Consider the following 16,284-nt stretch of genomic DNA (forward strand, 5'->3'; position numbering starts at 1 on the left):
GGTGTCCTTTGAGGCCAGGGTGTACAGTGCCATGGCCCACTCTCTCTTCCTCCTCCCTCCACCTCAGACCTCTAGTGTCTACCTCTTACTGTCCCCATGAGTGGCCCTGAGGACCAAGCTGAAGTCGAGAGTGGGTGAAGGCAGCCTTTCCCAGTCACAGCCTCGAGGGCAGGTCCCCAGGGAAGCGTTGCTGGCAGGACCTCATAGAGAAGCCATGGTGTGCTGGGGCTTCTGTAGCAGGGAGGCTGGACTGGGAACAAAGGTTAGGATGGGGACCAGGGGAACATGGGGTGACAGGGCTGGCTCAGGGCAGTGGCATCAGGTTGGTGACCCTGCAGGCCTTGGTCACTGGCCTGGCCATGGAGAGGTGGGAAGGTAGGTGGTGGCAACTCCAGGGTGTAGGCGTGGCCTGGTTGGCCTCCACGGGCATCAGCAGCTCTCCAGAGAGGAGCTGGGGCTGGATTTGGAGAACCAGCAGCAGGGAGGTGGTGTCCCTGGAACAGGCAGCCAGGGAAGCCGTGTCTGTCTCCCGCAAGCCTGACATCTTTATCTCGCCCATCCATCTGCTCTCTGACAGCCAGACAGTCTGCTCTCTGTCTCGTTCCCCACATCCTGTCTTACTCTCCACATCCATGCCTTCCCCAACATCCCTTCCCCTCTTTCCCCACGTGCCTGTCTGTCTCCCGCATCCCGTCTCCCCCCCCCCCTTTCTCCGATATCTTTATCTCCCTGTCGCGGCTATAGTGACCCTGCCCCACCTTCCTTGCAGCCAGGTGTGGCGATGAGCTCATGGGACCTTCAGATTGCAAGTGGAGGTGGCTGGGGATGCTCTGGTATAAGCTCTGGCATAGGCACAGGGCAGTGTCCCCTCTTGCTCTGTGATCAGAGAGGCAGCCAGGGATGGGATGGTCTTCTTTGTGCCTGGGTGCGTTCCAGTCATTCTCTCTGGCCCAGCCCACTCTCACTTGAGACATCTCCAGGCCACAGAGCAGTGCTGGCAGAGACACTGTCCCAGCTCCATCCTGAGGCCATGCGGCTTATGTCAAGGGCCTAGCTGACTGCTGAGCCCCAGCCCCACTGAACTGCTGCTGGCCCAGAGCTGTGTGGGCTGGCAAGGCCACTGCCTAGACACCATCCCCACCCTGGGGTCCTCATTGTCTTGGTTTTCCTGGTCTAAGCCCAAGCTGTGCAGGGAGCAAACAGTGGGGCTTCAGAGCCTTGGCTGTCAGAAGGGGTGACCAAGGTCCCCCTGGGCCCCCAAACCTGATGCCTCACTGGGAAGAGGGAAAGTCCTGAAGGAGAGAGCCCCAAAGCCAGAGCTGGCACCTGCACTGGGCTGTGTGAGTTCTAGGCTGCTAGGTGTGACATGGCTCCAGGGCCCACAGACAGCTCCTTCCGGCCTTGCGTGGCCATGGTGGTGCCCCACTCCAGCTGCCCTCACTTGAGGGCATGTCACGGTCACTCCCACTGCAGCTGAGGGTAGGAAAGGGCTTGCCCTGGTGGCATAGAGGGAGGAGCCACGGCAGGGTCTCCTCAGAGCCCTCTAAGGTACAGGCTGGCCCATTGCCATACCTAAGAGGGAGCCAACGGCCCCTCAGCTCTTGTGGCAGAGATGAGGAGGCCCTTTCCATGGGGACCTGAAGCTGCTCCCCAAGAGGTAATTTTGTGTGTCATCTGGGCCATCTCTCCTCAATCTGCACCTCCGTCTTCCCCTCATATACGGAAAGCAGGCACCACCAGACGTCTCTCCCAGACCCATGCCAAGTGCTTCTGCCCCAGAATGACACTGAGGCCAAGAACACGGAGTCAGTGTGGGACAAGCTCTGCTGAGCAGGATCCCTGTGGGGCCACAGGGAAGAAAGGCTGCCTCCTTTAGGGATCCTAGGCTTCGGGGAGTAGTCAGGTGGCTGGCTATGAGCAGGAGTCTTAGCTTTTTGAGCCTCAGTTTCTCCACCTGAGAAGTGGACACCTGGATGTTTAATCATTATGTTAAGATTCTCTGGGAAAATAGAGCCAATGGTGTGTGTTTCTCTACAGAGGGAGATTGGGCTTCATCTGAAAGAACTATGGAGCTGGGCGCACCGGTTTCCACATCGCAGTCTTGAGGCAGAGCTCCTGCTTCTCTGGCAAGCCTCAGTTCTGCACTTCAGGCTTCAGCTGATTGCATACGGCCCACCCCAGGGGGTGACCAGCTCTACTCAGGGTCCGCTGATTTAAATGCACCTCACCCTAGAAAATACCCTCATAGCAACACTGAGACTGAATTCACCAATAGCGCGGCACCAGGCACTTGGGAGTGCCAGGGTCCCTGCCTAGGGCCTGGCCCTTACTTCTCAGGCCACAACTCTGTCTGGGCAGAGGCTGTTGCTCTTGGGCTCTGTGAGGTCTCAGGACACACCTTACAGGCCTTGCTGCTGGCTCTGGGGAGTTGGGAGCTGTCTCACGTGCTCATGAGCCAGGTCAGAGGCCACAGGGGCAGGGCCCCAGGTCCTTGCTGTGGTTCCTCTTCCAGTGACAAGCTCTGCCCTCCTCTGGAGCGCATGTATATCTCTTTGCTCTCAGGAGTCAGCATGCAGATCCAGGATCTCTGAGTGTGGCTTTGGACCTCCTGCTTCTAGGGACTCTTTGCAGATGGATCTGCAGTGAAGGCGAGGGCCTGGGAGGTCTCCCCTCACCTCTGCCCTCAGAGTGCTGAGCAGCTCCCTGGCCTCAAGCCACCCTTGCTCCCAGGCCTATCTCCTGGTGAACACCATGCTCTCCCTGTCACAGTTTTCCTGCTGGGATGACCTCCCTAGAGGCCACTGGGGCTCCATCACTGAGGAGCAATGGGAGCAGCTGCCTACCCTGCTGCACCATGGTTCATGGTCCTCCTCCACGGGCTTTGGGACTGGGTGTCATCTGGCTGAGCCCTGTGGTTCCAGAGCTCAGGGCTGCTGCTACCCCTGGGACGTTGATAGTGTGGATCTGTGGGTCTGTGGACAGGGCGGGCTGGGGGGAGATGGTCCCTATGGTTGCCTTCCACTGAACAGAGTGGCAGCCACCACCCTCTATGTGTTCCTCCTCCCAGTGGGGCAGTGAAGCTCAAGAGCTTAGTGTACAGGGACCCTTTGTGTCTCCTGGGGCAGAGCTGGAAGTTTTCTCTTGATGGAGTCCAAGCTACAGCAGGAAAGGTTTGGGCTAAATGTGAAGTGGGACTTTCCCAAGTAGAGCTGACCATCAAGGGTCCATGTCTGTCATGGCATTCCAGGGCATTGTCCATGCCAGACAAGACTACCCTTGTTCTTGGGTGGTGCCCTTTCTCTCCCACGGGAGGCCTCAGCCAGGTGAGAGGGCTGGGACCAGGTCCATCCAAGGCTGAGGCGTCACCGGTGAGACATGACCATGTCTGGGTAGGGGGCGTGTGCATAGGTACATTGGGGTTACCTCATCCTGGACAGAACTGTCACTCAACAGCGATGTACGTCCTCAGCAGATAAGGCCCATGTCGCACGGTCACTTCAGTTTGTCCCCCACCCCACCCTGGCACCTTCTAAATTTACTCTCTGAGGGTGTCTTATCGTGAAGGCGGGCTCTGTGACGTATGCAGGATGGCAGAATTGGCCCCAGCTGTCCCAGTCCTGGGCTGACCTCTCTGTGCGACCTCCTCTGTGCCCAGGGGAGCAGGGTCTCTTCATGAGCTTCCAGGCCTTCTGTGGCCTCCTGGGGCTCTCCTGGGCACCCCAGGCACTGGTGTGTGCAGTTTGGCTGTAGTGACAGCCTTAGTCCTGGGGGCTGGAGATTCCCCTGCCTGCTAGCCAGGGACTGACAGAAACTGACGGGAAGAAGTGGGGTCTTACACAGCTCATTCTTGCCCTCCCTACTTGGATGTGGCTACCGTGGAGCCGCACGGTGAAGAGCTGGCTCTGTGAGTAGATATTCCTGTTGCTGGCTTGCCTCTTGAGCCCCAAGCCTGAGTTCAGTGCCTTCAGGTGGGGAAGCACCGGGGTCTGTAGACGTGGTTGCTGTGTGGTCCTGGTTGTGTGGCGGGTTCTGTGGGATTGCACCCATTCTCCCTTCCACTGGTCCCGTGGGTTCTCAGTCATTCAGAGTTGGTGCCCATGCACTGTGGCCCACTGCCTATTTTTGCCAATAAAGCTTTTTTTAAATTTTTTTATTTTTTTTATTTTAAAGAGTAAGAGAAGGATAACAACAATGGGGGGGGCTTACCAAATTATAGATAAAATGGTAGGAAATTATCAATGGTTATTGTTTTACATATTGTTATCTACAAGATAATTTCTCAGGAAAACAAATAGACAAATAATAGTGAGTTACAGACAAAAGAGGTAGGAAATTATCAATAGTTGTTGTACTCTACTTAGGTATCTTCGAAGTGGCTTCGAAAGAAAATAAATAGAGCTATACATGAGTGACCTATTGAATAATCATTAACTATTCTCAATGGTTGTTGTAGGAAACACATAATAATAAACATGCATCCATTTATGAAATAGGATAGGAACAATACAAACATTACAGAGTTATGGATAGATTAGTAGGAAAAATATCAATGACTGCTGTAATACATATTGGTATCTTAGAAGTGGTTTCTCAGGAAGATAGAGATACGCAAGAAGGATCTAACAAGTAGTTACAGCCTAAGGGCTGTCAAAAATCAAGTGAGCTGTCTGGGGCCAAAGCCATTTTTTCTAGCGTTTTCTCTCCAGCCTCCCATCGCATTGGGACCCCACAACCAGTTAGTGTGCTCTCCCCAACTGTCAGCACAGGCAGCAGGAATCCTGCTGCAGACTTCTCCAGAGCTCCACCACAGCCTGTACTGTCAGGGAAAGAATGGCTTCCAGTGAGTCTCTGCAGGTATTGTGCAAGGTCCTCCTGGTTTACAGCTTCCGAGCGGCTCTCATGACTTCAGTCCACAGGACCTCTGACCCTTCGGGCTTAGTCTACATTTTCATGTTCTCCGAGTCCTTGTTCAGCAGCTGCTCCTCTGCTGACTCTAGACCTTTCTGGTTCTCAATGGCAGGAGCAAGAGTGTCCCGTTGTATAGCATGTATTCCCAGGGGTTTTTCCATGTCCATGTTTGAATGATTCACACACGTCCTTAGGTGGGCATCTGCAGCCGGTGCATGGTGGGCCAATTGTGTCATTGTTTCTCTGTGTCATGATAGTTCTCAATTGAGCAGCGGCGGCCAGCCTGAAGGCCGTTGTGCCACAGCGCTCTCAGCCACATGGCTCCCTGAGCGCCCGGGGCCCTCCCTCCGGGGGCCTATGAGGCAGGAAGTCCAATAAAGCTTTATTAGGACACTGCTACATCCATCTGAGTAGTTGTAGAATGACTGAAGCTCATATATTTCCTCTCTGGCCAGATGCATGTCACCTGCATTGGACTGTCTGGATGAGGGGGAGGTTCATCATCCTGACACCCCATCTAACCCCTGCTGTGCCTTTGTGGAAACCCAGGACCACTAGGAAGCATTGGCCTGGCCTGAGAGAGTCCCCCAAAAGGTCATCCAGTTTCTCAAAAGGTTTGAGATGATAGTTCAGAGGGCATGGCAAATAACAGTCTCCAGCCTGTCCCCAGGCTGCCCCAGGGGGAGGACCAAGCCATCCTGTAGGTGGCATGGCAGTGACAGCCCCAGCCTGCACACCAAGGGACTCGCCGAAGTGATTTGAGAACACAGAGTATCAGGGTAAGACATGAGCACAGCTTGGACACCTGGCAATGGTGAGAACCAGGCTTGGGGGGCAGGCCTGGGAGGGGTTGCTGCCTCACCCCACCATATGACCCAAGAGGAGCTGGCACCTCCGGAGCCTGTGCTGGGCTGGCCTCGCCTTGTGAAGCTGATGGAAGGGAGGGAACATCCAGTGCCACGACGTACCCCTGTTCCCTACCTGACACTCCTAGGTGCAGGGTGACATTGGGTGACTCTTATTCAGGTTCCAGAGGGGCCAAGAAGGCAACAGGGATGGCCAAGTGGCGGGGTCTCCCTGCGCCATGGATGGCCCAGTGCTGGAGCACGGCTGCTCCACCAAGGAGGGCTGGCTCGTGCTGGACGGCGGCTCTTGGAGCCATGCCCGGCGCGTGCCACCCACACAGCTGCCGTCCCTGCTCACCTGCCAGCGGGACAAGGTCACCCAGGAGGCTCGTGTGCAGTGACCTGTGCTGCAGACACTCAGGTGGTGGGGTGTGTGGGGAGCTACTGTGTCCTGGGGCCATGCAGAAGCTGTGCAGGGCCAGGCTGAGCCCGCAGAGGCAGGTGGGGCAAGAGGGAAGGATGAGTCCAGAAGAAGGTCACCCCCAGCTACACTGGGCCTGCACGCTGAGGGTGCGAAGGCTCCTGCTCACTGGCTGCAGCATTTCACCAAGATGTTCAGTGAGTTAGTGCGCATTGCGCACCTGGGCTGGTGCTGATGACAGGCGTCTGCCTGGGGTCATATATTCGACAGGGAGGCTGCAAGGCCCAAGGCTCAGTGAGTTGATAGGAGCTGGGTAGGAACCCGTGGAAGGAAATGAGATTTTGCCTTCATTTGGAGGATTTTGAATTAGGGAGGGGCCTGGTGGGAATCATGTTTCCTGGGATGGTGCTGGCTCCTGCCCGAGGACTCTGCCCTCAGGAGACTAGAGACCAAGGTACAGGCGGTGCTGAGCTCTGAGGGGATTCCAGACAGAGCCAGGTCTGAGCTGTCTCTCCCAGATCACGGGAATGATCCTTTTCAGAAGGTGTCCGCTGATACCCCGGGAGGGCAAGGACAGCTTTGGTCCTGCTGGGGTGGTTTTAATCTCCTAATGGTTCTGTGTTTACCAAGATCAGCATGCTGGGGCTCCCTAGACAACAGGGGAGAAACCTGATCCCTGCGGCCCAGAGTTACCTATTATACTCCCTTTCCGCTGAGGATCATATTGCCTGTGGGAGCCTTTTAAAGAAATGAGGCTGATGCAGCCACGGGACAAGCCCCCAGTGAGGGGTGGGAGTCAGTGGAGCTCAGGGTGGAGGGAGGACGGCCGGTGTGAACCCTAGCTCTGAGTCCTGTCCATAGGCACCGAGCTGGACGGTGAGGCCCGGCCCCATGCTGGGACAGACTCCTAACCTCCCTGCCTAGACTGAGTGAGGGCTTTGGGGCTGCACAGCTGGGAGAAGTGCTGTGCAGCAGAGCAGAAGCTGCCACAGGGCAGTGAGAAGGTTCCATGGTGAGAAGGACGGGACTCCCATGGCATAGTGACACAGACTGTGTGTGAGCCCAGCAGGGACCTGTCCCCCTCATGGCTGCCACCCCTGCAGGTGGCCAAGCTGGGTTCCAGCTGCCCTCTGGGTTGTCATTCCCGGCCTCTCCTCTACCGAATGGACCAGGGCCAATAGTGGCCTCAAAGACGTGTCACCAGCTGATCCATTGTGCGTGGATGTGACTTTAATTGGGTCTTTGCACATCAGATCTAGTTAAGGATCTCAAAAAGAGGAAAAGGCAAGTGAGTATATTTTGAACCGTGTTTTAGAAATTGTGACACTAGTACATATTTTGGCCTGATACTGAATTTTCGGTTTTGAATTTCAAAATTAAAAATTTGCTAAGAACTGTCCTCATCAATTAATTTATGAAGTTGTCATTATAGCTGTGCCCTCCCCCCCTTACACACCCAGAGATGATGGATTTCCATCCGTGGAACCTATACACATGGTTCTGTGTGAAAAAAGTTCTCTGTAGCTGAAAACCTTGAGCAGAGACAATCGTTCAGCATTGAGCCATAAATCCAATGACAGTTGCCCCCTGTAAAGACACCCAGCAAGATCCAGTGGACAGAAGAGACAGCCACGTGGCCACATAGGCAAAGAGGGTGACATAGAACTAGCTCAGGGTGACAGGAGCCCCAAGACTGGAGGCCAGGACCCTCCCTGGGACAGCATATGGAGGATATGCCACTCCTACTGCCCAAGGATCATTTGACATAGGCTCACTGGCCATGTGGCCCTGGGTATATCTTATGCTTGTGTTGGATCCTTGATGTCCCCATGGGTAGCTATGCCTCATGGTCCCCAGTCCCAGGTACTGTGATGATGACTGGATGACCTGGGCCCCTGGACTGGCCGTGAGTCACCTGGCATTCTATTTTTTCACCTGGCTGGTGACATAACCCCTTCCATGTGAGGCTTAGACAAGGGATCCCGGGCCCAGCTCCTGGCTCTGCTCAGGGCCTCAGCATGGGCTGAGCTTTGTCCCTTCAGGAGATGGCCAGACTGGGGCTCCACCCAGAGCAGGACAGGAGAGTGCTATGGAGCGAGCAGTTGGGGCCTTGGTATTCCCAAGCCTGCTGGGACTGCCTGGGTGACAGCTGGTAGGGTGATGTCCAGCTCCTTGGTTTGTCTGATGTGCTGATTTCCTCCCAGGAAACAGGCCTGGCAGGCTTTGAGGCCACTGTTCCTTCTGGGATCCAGTGTCCTGGGTTATGTCACATCCACCCATCTGCACTCACCGATCTGGAGCCAGGCAGCTGGTGGGGTCCCGAGGAGGAGGAAGCGTGGCAGGCCATGAGCAAGGAGCACCAGCCGCACCCCCTAGGCCTCCCTTTCTGGGGAGCATTTGTTGCTCTAAAGCAACTTCTATTGAAGAAAAAAGGTTCCTAGTTGTGGCTTGGGGTTGAGACATCAGTCCTTAATTTGCTGAACTTACGTGTATTGAAAGTCCTGTTCTGCCTTCAACTTTAGTGCTGTTTAACAAGCTGGTTGTCTGTCAGCCTGGCAATGGCCTGTGTCCAACAGGGGCTTTGAATATGAGCGGCTCAGCCTCAGTCACAGTCCACACAAATGTTCAGGCAGCTCATGTCCCATTGTCAATGGCATTCACTCCGTGTTCTTTTTAAAATATATTCTCTTACTTGGCGTAAAATACATGACATAGAATATCCCATCTTAGCAATGCTTAAGTGCACAGTTCAGGGGCATTAAGTACATTCGCACTGTTGTCCAGCTGTCACCACCCTCCACCTCCAGCACTTTCTCATCTCCCCAAATTGAATCTCTGTCCCCATTAAAGACCGACTCCCCAGGCCCCTAATCTTTTTCGCCTAATGATTTTTCCAGACCAACAAAACTTTTCAGGTCTTCATGTCATTTTATACATGCAATAAGTGAGGTGTACAGATCCAGTGGCTCCAAAGTCCTGAGAGAAGTTCCTGTGCTCCTTTTATGCCCTGGAGCTTCAGCTTATGACAGCTTCCCATTGCAGCCACCTCGAGCTGGGCCCCAAGGGTCTCGGTGGCTGTCCATGTGCTCTTTGTGTGAGAAATATGCGTAACTCGTTAACGCTGCTTAACTTCCCAGGGAAGCCACTCTGTGCTCCTGTGGGCTGGGGGGGGGGGGACTGTTACCATCAAACCTTGCTCCCCTGTGGGACCTGCCTGCACTGGACTCGGCGGAGGGCTGGTCATCTGCACTGACCAACCCCATGAGAGGAGGCCCGGCATTGCGAAGGTAGAGTCTTTAGGTCAAAGCCATTCCTTGTTTTAGGCCCAGCCTGTCTGAGCCCCTGGAGCTGCTCCTTCAACCTATGTGCCCCCTGCTGAGGTCTTGACCTCGGCCCTGGCAGGCCACTTGCAATCTTCTGTGTTCCCAGGGCACCTGGCTGTGGAGATATTGAAATGATGTCCGATAACACACTGGACGTCCCTCAGGGCTGGCTCTGCGGTCACAGCTGCTGAGGTTAATTTGCTGCTAGTAGAACAGTAAGGTATTGTCCCTGGGGTGCCACTGCCCCCCAACCCCCCTGCAGGGCACCTCCTGGGAACTAGGCCCAGGCGGAGTTTGGCTTGGTGGCCTCCTGGAATTGTACACCTCCTCCCCAGCCTTGCACACAACCTGTTCCGTGCCCAGAATTCATGGCAGCGTCTTTTTTCCCCTGGCCTCAGGCACCCGGCTCTTGCAAAGGGGGTGCCTTAGAACAGTCTGACCTTGGAGCTCTAGGTGCAGAGCTGAGGTAAAGGGGCCATGGCTGCCTGTAGAGGTACGGGGGCTGTAGTATGGGTGCTAGGCTGTGAGCGCCCCAAGGACAGGGCCCGTAGCTTGGCCTCTTTGAGGCTCCTGGCCCCACCTAGGACAGGAACAGATAGAGTGGTAAATAAGATAAAACTCATTTTATCTGGAATAGATAAAAAATATAAACTGTGCTATATAATTCTTTCTCAAGCCAGTGCAGTGTATTCAAATATTTGAAGAGCCCTTCAGCCTTGAATGTGGCGAGGCCGAGGAATAGCACATGGGATGGATTAGCACCCCATTCCCTGATCTCAGGTTTTGTCTGCCGACCACAGGCTGGGCAGGGCATCCTGGGCAGGCCCCTCGATCCTGCCAGCCTCCACCTGCCTTCCCCCCATATATTCATGGTTTTCCCTATATGAGGAAACCTTCCTTTCACCCCTGCCTGGGCCGTCTTTGTGAGTGACACCCCGGTTCCCTGCTGGGGGGTGGCCTGGTGGCTGCCTGGTAGTGACAGACCTTCTACACTCCAGCCTCACCTGGCTGGAGGCTTCCCTCCTCCACAAGGCGCTTGCCCCTTGCCTGAGTCCCTCATGTCTCCCAAGGACACAGCTAGGGGGCCTCCAGCCCTGCCACTTCCTGTCTGTGACCTCTCCCTGAAACTTTGTGCCCTTCCTATGAGCTCCTCTGAAAGCATGGTCCTCATGAGCTGTGACCACTGCTCTCCAGAGCTGGAGCCACCTCACAGCCACAGTAATGCTGGATTATTACCCTGACAGCAAAGGGATGAAAGGCCATGAGCAGCCCTAGATCCTTGCCACTTACTTGGTTCTTGGTTCAACCTTTGAGTGACCCGAGGAGACCTGGGACCCCCGATTTCTCCTGAGGCAGCTGTTTGATTACAACACGGTGACTCTCAGCCTGCCAGGCTCTCATGGGATCCGCATCACTGGAACACCCTGGCTGGGAGGGCAAGCAGTGGTCGCCCTTGGGGGCTTCTTGGTGCTGGACAGGAAGCGGCCACATGGTCCTCATGGAAGCCCATGGGCGGCAGTGGTTTCTGCTCCTTCTTCATGGTGGAGGCAGCATGGCGAGCTTTGGGTATGTCTGCGGTCTCTGGGCAAAGTCACAGGGCTGAGCCCCTGGGGATGTCCAGCCACACTGTCCTTCACAGCCCCATGAGGAGGTAGCTGGGGGCTCTAATTCATGCCAGTGGGGAAACTGAGGCATGGAACTGCCTAGACCTCTCAGTGTAGAGGGGCAGCTGACCTCCCTCTGTGCAGGTCCTTCCCCGGCTCCGCGTGTGCTCAGGATCTGGGGATCAGCGGGCAGCCCCTCCCACTGGGCAGCACCTGCTCACCTCCTGCCAGGGCAGCACCTTTTCTGCTTCCTCTTGGCTGAGCCTGGTTGTGCTTAATCCCACTTCCGTGCTTGCTGCAAATCAAAGCAGACAGACACATGGGAGGATTAGTTATGGCCACCGTGGCATGGGGCCCTGAAGAGACTGCGTCCTGCTGGTCCTTCAAGGGCCCGAGGCCTGGATAGGCTGCAAGTGCTCTGAGGAGGGGGCCAGGGCCGTGGCTTGGGCACAGCCCCTCTGTGGGACTGATGGGTGAGAAGTGGGCTGTGGGCTGGGTGAGATGGACCAGTTCCCTGCACCAGGAGCTGCACCTACTGAGATGGGCCCGCACCCCAGCCGGCATTGGCCATGTTCCCTGGGAGGCAGAGCTTTCTGAGGTTTCCAGGGGTCCTGCTGCATGTGGTGACAAATGCCTGTACTCTGTGTCCACTCTGGGTCAGCGCTGTGCAGATCATGCTCTGGGGGACAGGGCATGGCAGTGACAGCATAGGGACCACCTGGGTCCAGGAAAGCAGCAGGAGGGCCTGGGAGCCAGGCAGCAAGGGTCCTCAGAGCTGAGACCACGTGGAGGGAGGACACGCAGGGAAGTGTTGTCTGTGTCAGCAACAGGGGCTCAAAGAAGCCAGAGACCTGGCCTGTGAGGACCCGGAGGAGGCGAGGCTGGGAGGTGCCGGGACTCCCTCCCCAGGGGTCCTGTAGGACTCAGGTTAAGGTGACCGAGGTAAGACTGCTTTGAATTGAACGTCTGTGTGGGTGGTGAGAGTGCAGTGTCAGTGCCGAGCCTGGGGATTAAACAGAGGTGCACCTGCCAGGAGACTGAGCCCCTGCTCTTGCCAGGCTGTGCTATGCGCCTGTTCCTGGGCACTCACAGCCTCGGGCTCCCAGTGGTGAGACTTGAACATCAGGGCTTATGGTGGGCACAGGGTAAGATGTTCAGCTAGGTTTTCTGCTATAAGGCTCCCTGCACGTGCTTGGGGAGGGACTTCCAGGCAGGGCCATGGCAAGTGCAAAGACCTTGTGGCAGGCCCCCTAGGCGCACTCAAGACCAGCATGGGGGGACCAGGGAGCTACCATGCAGTCATGTGGAGGGGTGATGTCTAGGGCCTACTTGCCTTGCCTGTTGGGTGGGATAGGCTGGGGAGGCGAGAGTGGAAGGTAGGAGTCAGAGTCAGGTTGAGAAGGTGGGCTGGAATGTGGCTACACAGATGCAGCTGACAGCGTGTGAGGGACGCGGGTGTCCTGAGGAAAGTGATTGGTAGGATTTAGATCCCAGCAGCAGAGGGCGCTGTGTAGCCAACCGGACCCAAGGAGCTTGGCAGGGAGCACGAGCAAAGCCTCCGCCTCCGTCCGTCCCCCGGGGTCTCTGCGTGGGCTGCAGAGGCCAGTAAGGGGTGGCTCCGCCCACGGAGATTCTGGGAGATCCCCCAGCCCTTCTGCCTCCAGGAAACTGTAGGCTGTGGTGGCAGCCTGTGTGTGGGCTCTGTGGGGTGGGGTGGGCTGTGTGTGTTGGACAGACGGGACAGGTGGGACGGATGTGCTTCTAGTGGGCTGAGCCTAGGGGAAGCAGGGTACCGGCAGGGGCTGGAGAGTCCTGGCTGCTGGGAGGAAGTTGTACAGGGTGGGGGTGGGGCTGGACACCACTGGGGCTGCAGGCTCTGAAGGAGGAGAGGGTTCTGGGTTCCAAGCACCGGGCAGAGGGTCTGTGCTGTCCTCCAGGCAGGAGGAGGGATAGGGCCACTTGCACCTGGTCACACCCTCTGATGAGCTCCAGGGCCACTAAGTCCCATATTGCCTGCCCTGGCCCTGAACTCCTGCATTCAGGAGGGGCTTATATGGAAGCAATTTATTAAAGGAGCTTTATTGAGATATAATCACACACCAGGGTTCCCCTGTGAGAAATGTATACCTTGAGGCTGGTTCCCAGGGTATCCAAGAGCAGGGGAGGATACCGCATCTGAGTCAAAATGTATCGTGACAGCAAGGGAGCTCTGGACCTTCACACCCTGTGATCCCCCAACTGCCTTCCGTTCCTGTGGACTTGCCTGTCGGGACATAGTCACACCACAGGTGGTCTTTGGGGCCTGGCAATACAGTACAGTGTTTTGGGCGTCCCTTCTTGTGATGCCTGGACAGCCTTCATCCTGTGGACCCACATCTGGTTGTCCACTCCCCAGCAATGGGTTTTGGCAGCTTTGAGACCTTATGCCTGGGTAGTGCCTCAGGTAGGAGGTGTCCTTACATGGGACTTGAGGTAGACCAGCGGCCAGGATGCTGACCACCACCCCCTCCTGTCTTACAGCTTCCTCATTGTGCTGGCCTGCCTCATCTTCAGTGTGCTGTCCACCATTGAGCAGTATGCTGCTCTGGCCATTGGGACCCTCTTCTGGATGGTATGTAGGTGCTTGGGGCTGTAACCGGGTGTCTCAGCTGCCCTGAGCTGCCCTGAGCTGGAGCACGGCCGCCCCAGCCTCTCAGCAGCCCTGCGTGGAGCCGGGCTGGAGGTGTGGGCTCCTCCCTAGGCCCACACCTGCCAGGCCACTCGGGCCCTGCTTGTGGCAGACAGAGAAGCCAGGGAGTGGGAAGGGCCTGGAACTCGTGGTGCTGGAGGACTTGCTGGGGGTCTTTTAGGGCTGGGTGAGGAAGGGAGGACAGGAGGACAGTGGAGCTGGGGTTGGCAGGTAGCGACCTGGTGCCGAGTGACTCCTGCTTGTGTTATCACTGGCGCGTGGACCCCACAAGTGTCTTTGCCCTGTCACTGACCACATGGCCTGGAGAGTCCTCCCTCATCCCAGGAGGCAGCCATCCTGGTGTCACATCTTACAGGGTCATCCTGCAGGACCCCCGGGCTGGGGGCATGCTTGCCTCAGTGCCCAGCCCGGGGCACTTCTCTCCCTGTGAGTGAGGCTGGGACCGGCCACCCTGTACCACGTCCCCGGCCCTCAAGGAGCGTGCAGGCCATTTGAGTAGGGTTTGAGTGTTCTCCCACCCAGCTGTGAGCCTCTGAGACATGTCCTTGGAAGGATCCCTGGGTCCCCCCAAACTCAGGATGGGTCCCACCATGGCAAGGAGGCTGAGAGTCTGGGCCAGTGACCATGATAACAAAGCAGAGAGCACTCCTGACTCCTGGAGCTCACAGGCCAGTAGGAAGCCTGCAGCTGATGTGGGTGGCTGTGAGGCTGTTGAGAAAGGGTACAGGGGATCAGCATGTCTTGGGGACGCAAGGGAGCTGCCTGAGTGTGATTCAGGCAGGCAGACAGGGTTCTGGCAGGGCTGAGGCCAGCATTGTTCTGCTCATGCCTTTTGCGTTTCTCCATCTCATCCTTGGGGATTTCCAGATGGCACAAGGCTGGCAATCCAGTGTTCCACCTCCCACCTTGCAGAGCTGGCCCAATCGCAGGCTCTCTGAGTGCCTGGGAAGGATCTCTGCCAGCACATATGCTTGCTGCCCCTTTGCTGACTGTGTTGGACGGGTAGCACCCAGGGCCTGTGAACACCTGGCTTTAAGGGCAGGACAGCCTCAGGCTTTTCTGGAAGGAGCGTCCTGGCTGCTGGGCACAGGATTGTGTTTTCATGTCTGAGAACTGTCATCCAGGCCCAGATCAGTGTGGTTTCGATCTGATAATGTCAGATCCTATTCAGTATCTCTCCTGAATGTCATGAGCATCCTACCTCTTTTCCTTGATCCCAACATATGACATTTCCTATCCTGTCAGAGCACACCCACATGTCTTGTTGGGGCCTTCTGTGCACACCATGAAGAGGGTCTGTGGGTTGTCTCAGCATCATCTTTGCCAGGTCAGAGCTGTCATTTTCTTTTCCTGGTCCCGTGTACCACGATATCTCCACTGCACCTCTATAGGGTCACCATGTCCCCTTGCTCACAGATCTGACTCTCTGAGACAGCGATTGCCAGGTTGCTGGCTGTATCTCCTTAGAGGAATGTCTTGCCTTGGCCATGTGTCCGCTTGAGAGGAGCAGGCCAGGCCTTCCTTTTCTGGGTCCTCCGTGGAGGCCAGGTCTGTGGGGACCCCAGCCTGGGGCTGACGGTGCCCAATGGTTCTCAGGTTATGAGGGTCAGCTGCCAGAGTATTTCCCTGAGAGTGCCCATGTGCACATCTGTGTATGTATGTGTGCTCACATGCATGGGCATGTGTACATGGGACCATGTGTACATGCAAGTGTACGTGTAACTGTGTGTTTTTGTGTGGACACGTTTTCACGTCACTGTGTGTCTGCACATATTCCCGAGTGTGGCTGTGTGAGTGTGTCATGTGCTAGCTTGGATCTGGGATGGCTGTACCCTGTCTATCTCCCAGAGACTTAGGCCCCTTTCCCTCCAACAGCTCCTGCCTCTGCGTGGTTCGAGCCTACCCAGCCCTGCATCTCCGGGGGTCCTTGCGCCACCTGGTGGCCAGTCTCAGGACAGCTCTGTCCCACAGAGGCTTCCCTGCAGGGGCCTGTGAGTGCCAAAGGAGCAGCTCTTGGCCCTAGGTGGAACCTCTCTGGCCCTCAAATGTATCCCCAGAAGTGGCCCTTTCTTACTCTGTGAGGGCAGCAACCTGGCCACCTTCAGCTCCTTTGTCTCCGTCTCCGCTTGCTAGGCACGCTTCCCACCCAACAGCCAGGGAGACACTTCCTGAAACACAAATCAGATCCTTCTCAAAGGTCCTTGTGATGCTAGGATCAACTCCAACTTCTCTCCCGTGGCCCCCAAAGTGCCAGGCTGTGGGGCACAAACCCATCCAGACCCCCTGACATCACCTCTCCCCACCTCCTCCCTCCTGGCCGCCTCCGGGCCTGCCACCGCCTGGCTGTTTCTCTGGCGTTGGACATTCCTTCTTCAAACCTGATGACCAGAGCTGCCCTACCAGGACACCCCAAGTTTTGTGTGGTCCTGGACCTCAGTTTTCCCATCTGTAACATGGAGGGGGTCAGAGAAGGCCTCAGACCTGCCTTTCCTGC

The 16,284-nt window shown here is 56.3% G+C and overlaps 1 protein-coding gene across 3 annotated transcripts in view; it reads left to right on the forward strand.

The window, feature by feature from the left end:
- Positions 1–16,284, forward strand: part of Kcnq1 (potassium channel, voltage gated KQT-like subfamily Q, member 1) — a 331,994-nt gene that overhangs the window by 49,913 nt on the left and 265,797 nt on the right. For all 3 annotated transcript variants that reach the window (XM_005384206.2, XM_013514208.1, XM_013514209.1), the window contains exon 2: positions 13,622–13,712. In XM_005384206.2, the coding sequence (XP_005384263.1) occupies positions 13,622–13,712 (91 nt within the window). The remainder of the gene's footprint in view (positions 1–13,621; positions 13,713–16,284) is intronic.

This window comes from Chinchilla lanigera, unplaced genomic scaffold (genome assembly GCF_000276665.1).
Source record: "Chinchilla lanigera isolate Chin_1 unplaced genomic scaffold, ChiLan1.0 scaffold00021, whole genome shotgun sequence".
Lineage (NCBI taxonomy): Eukaryota > Metazoa > Chordata > Mammalia > Rodentia > Chinchillidae > Chinchilla > Chinchilla lanigera.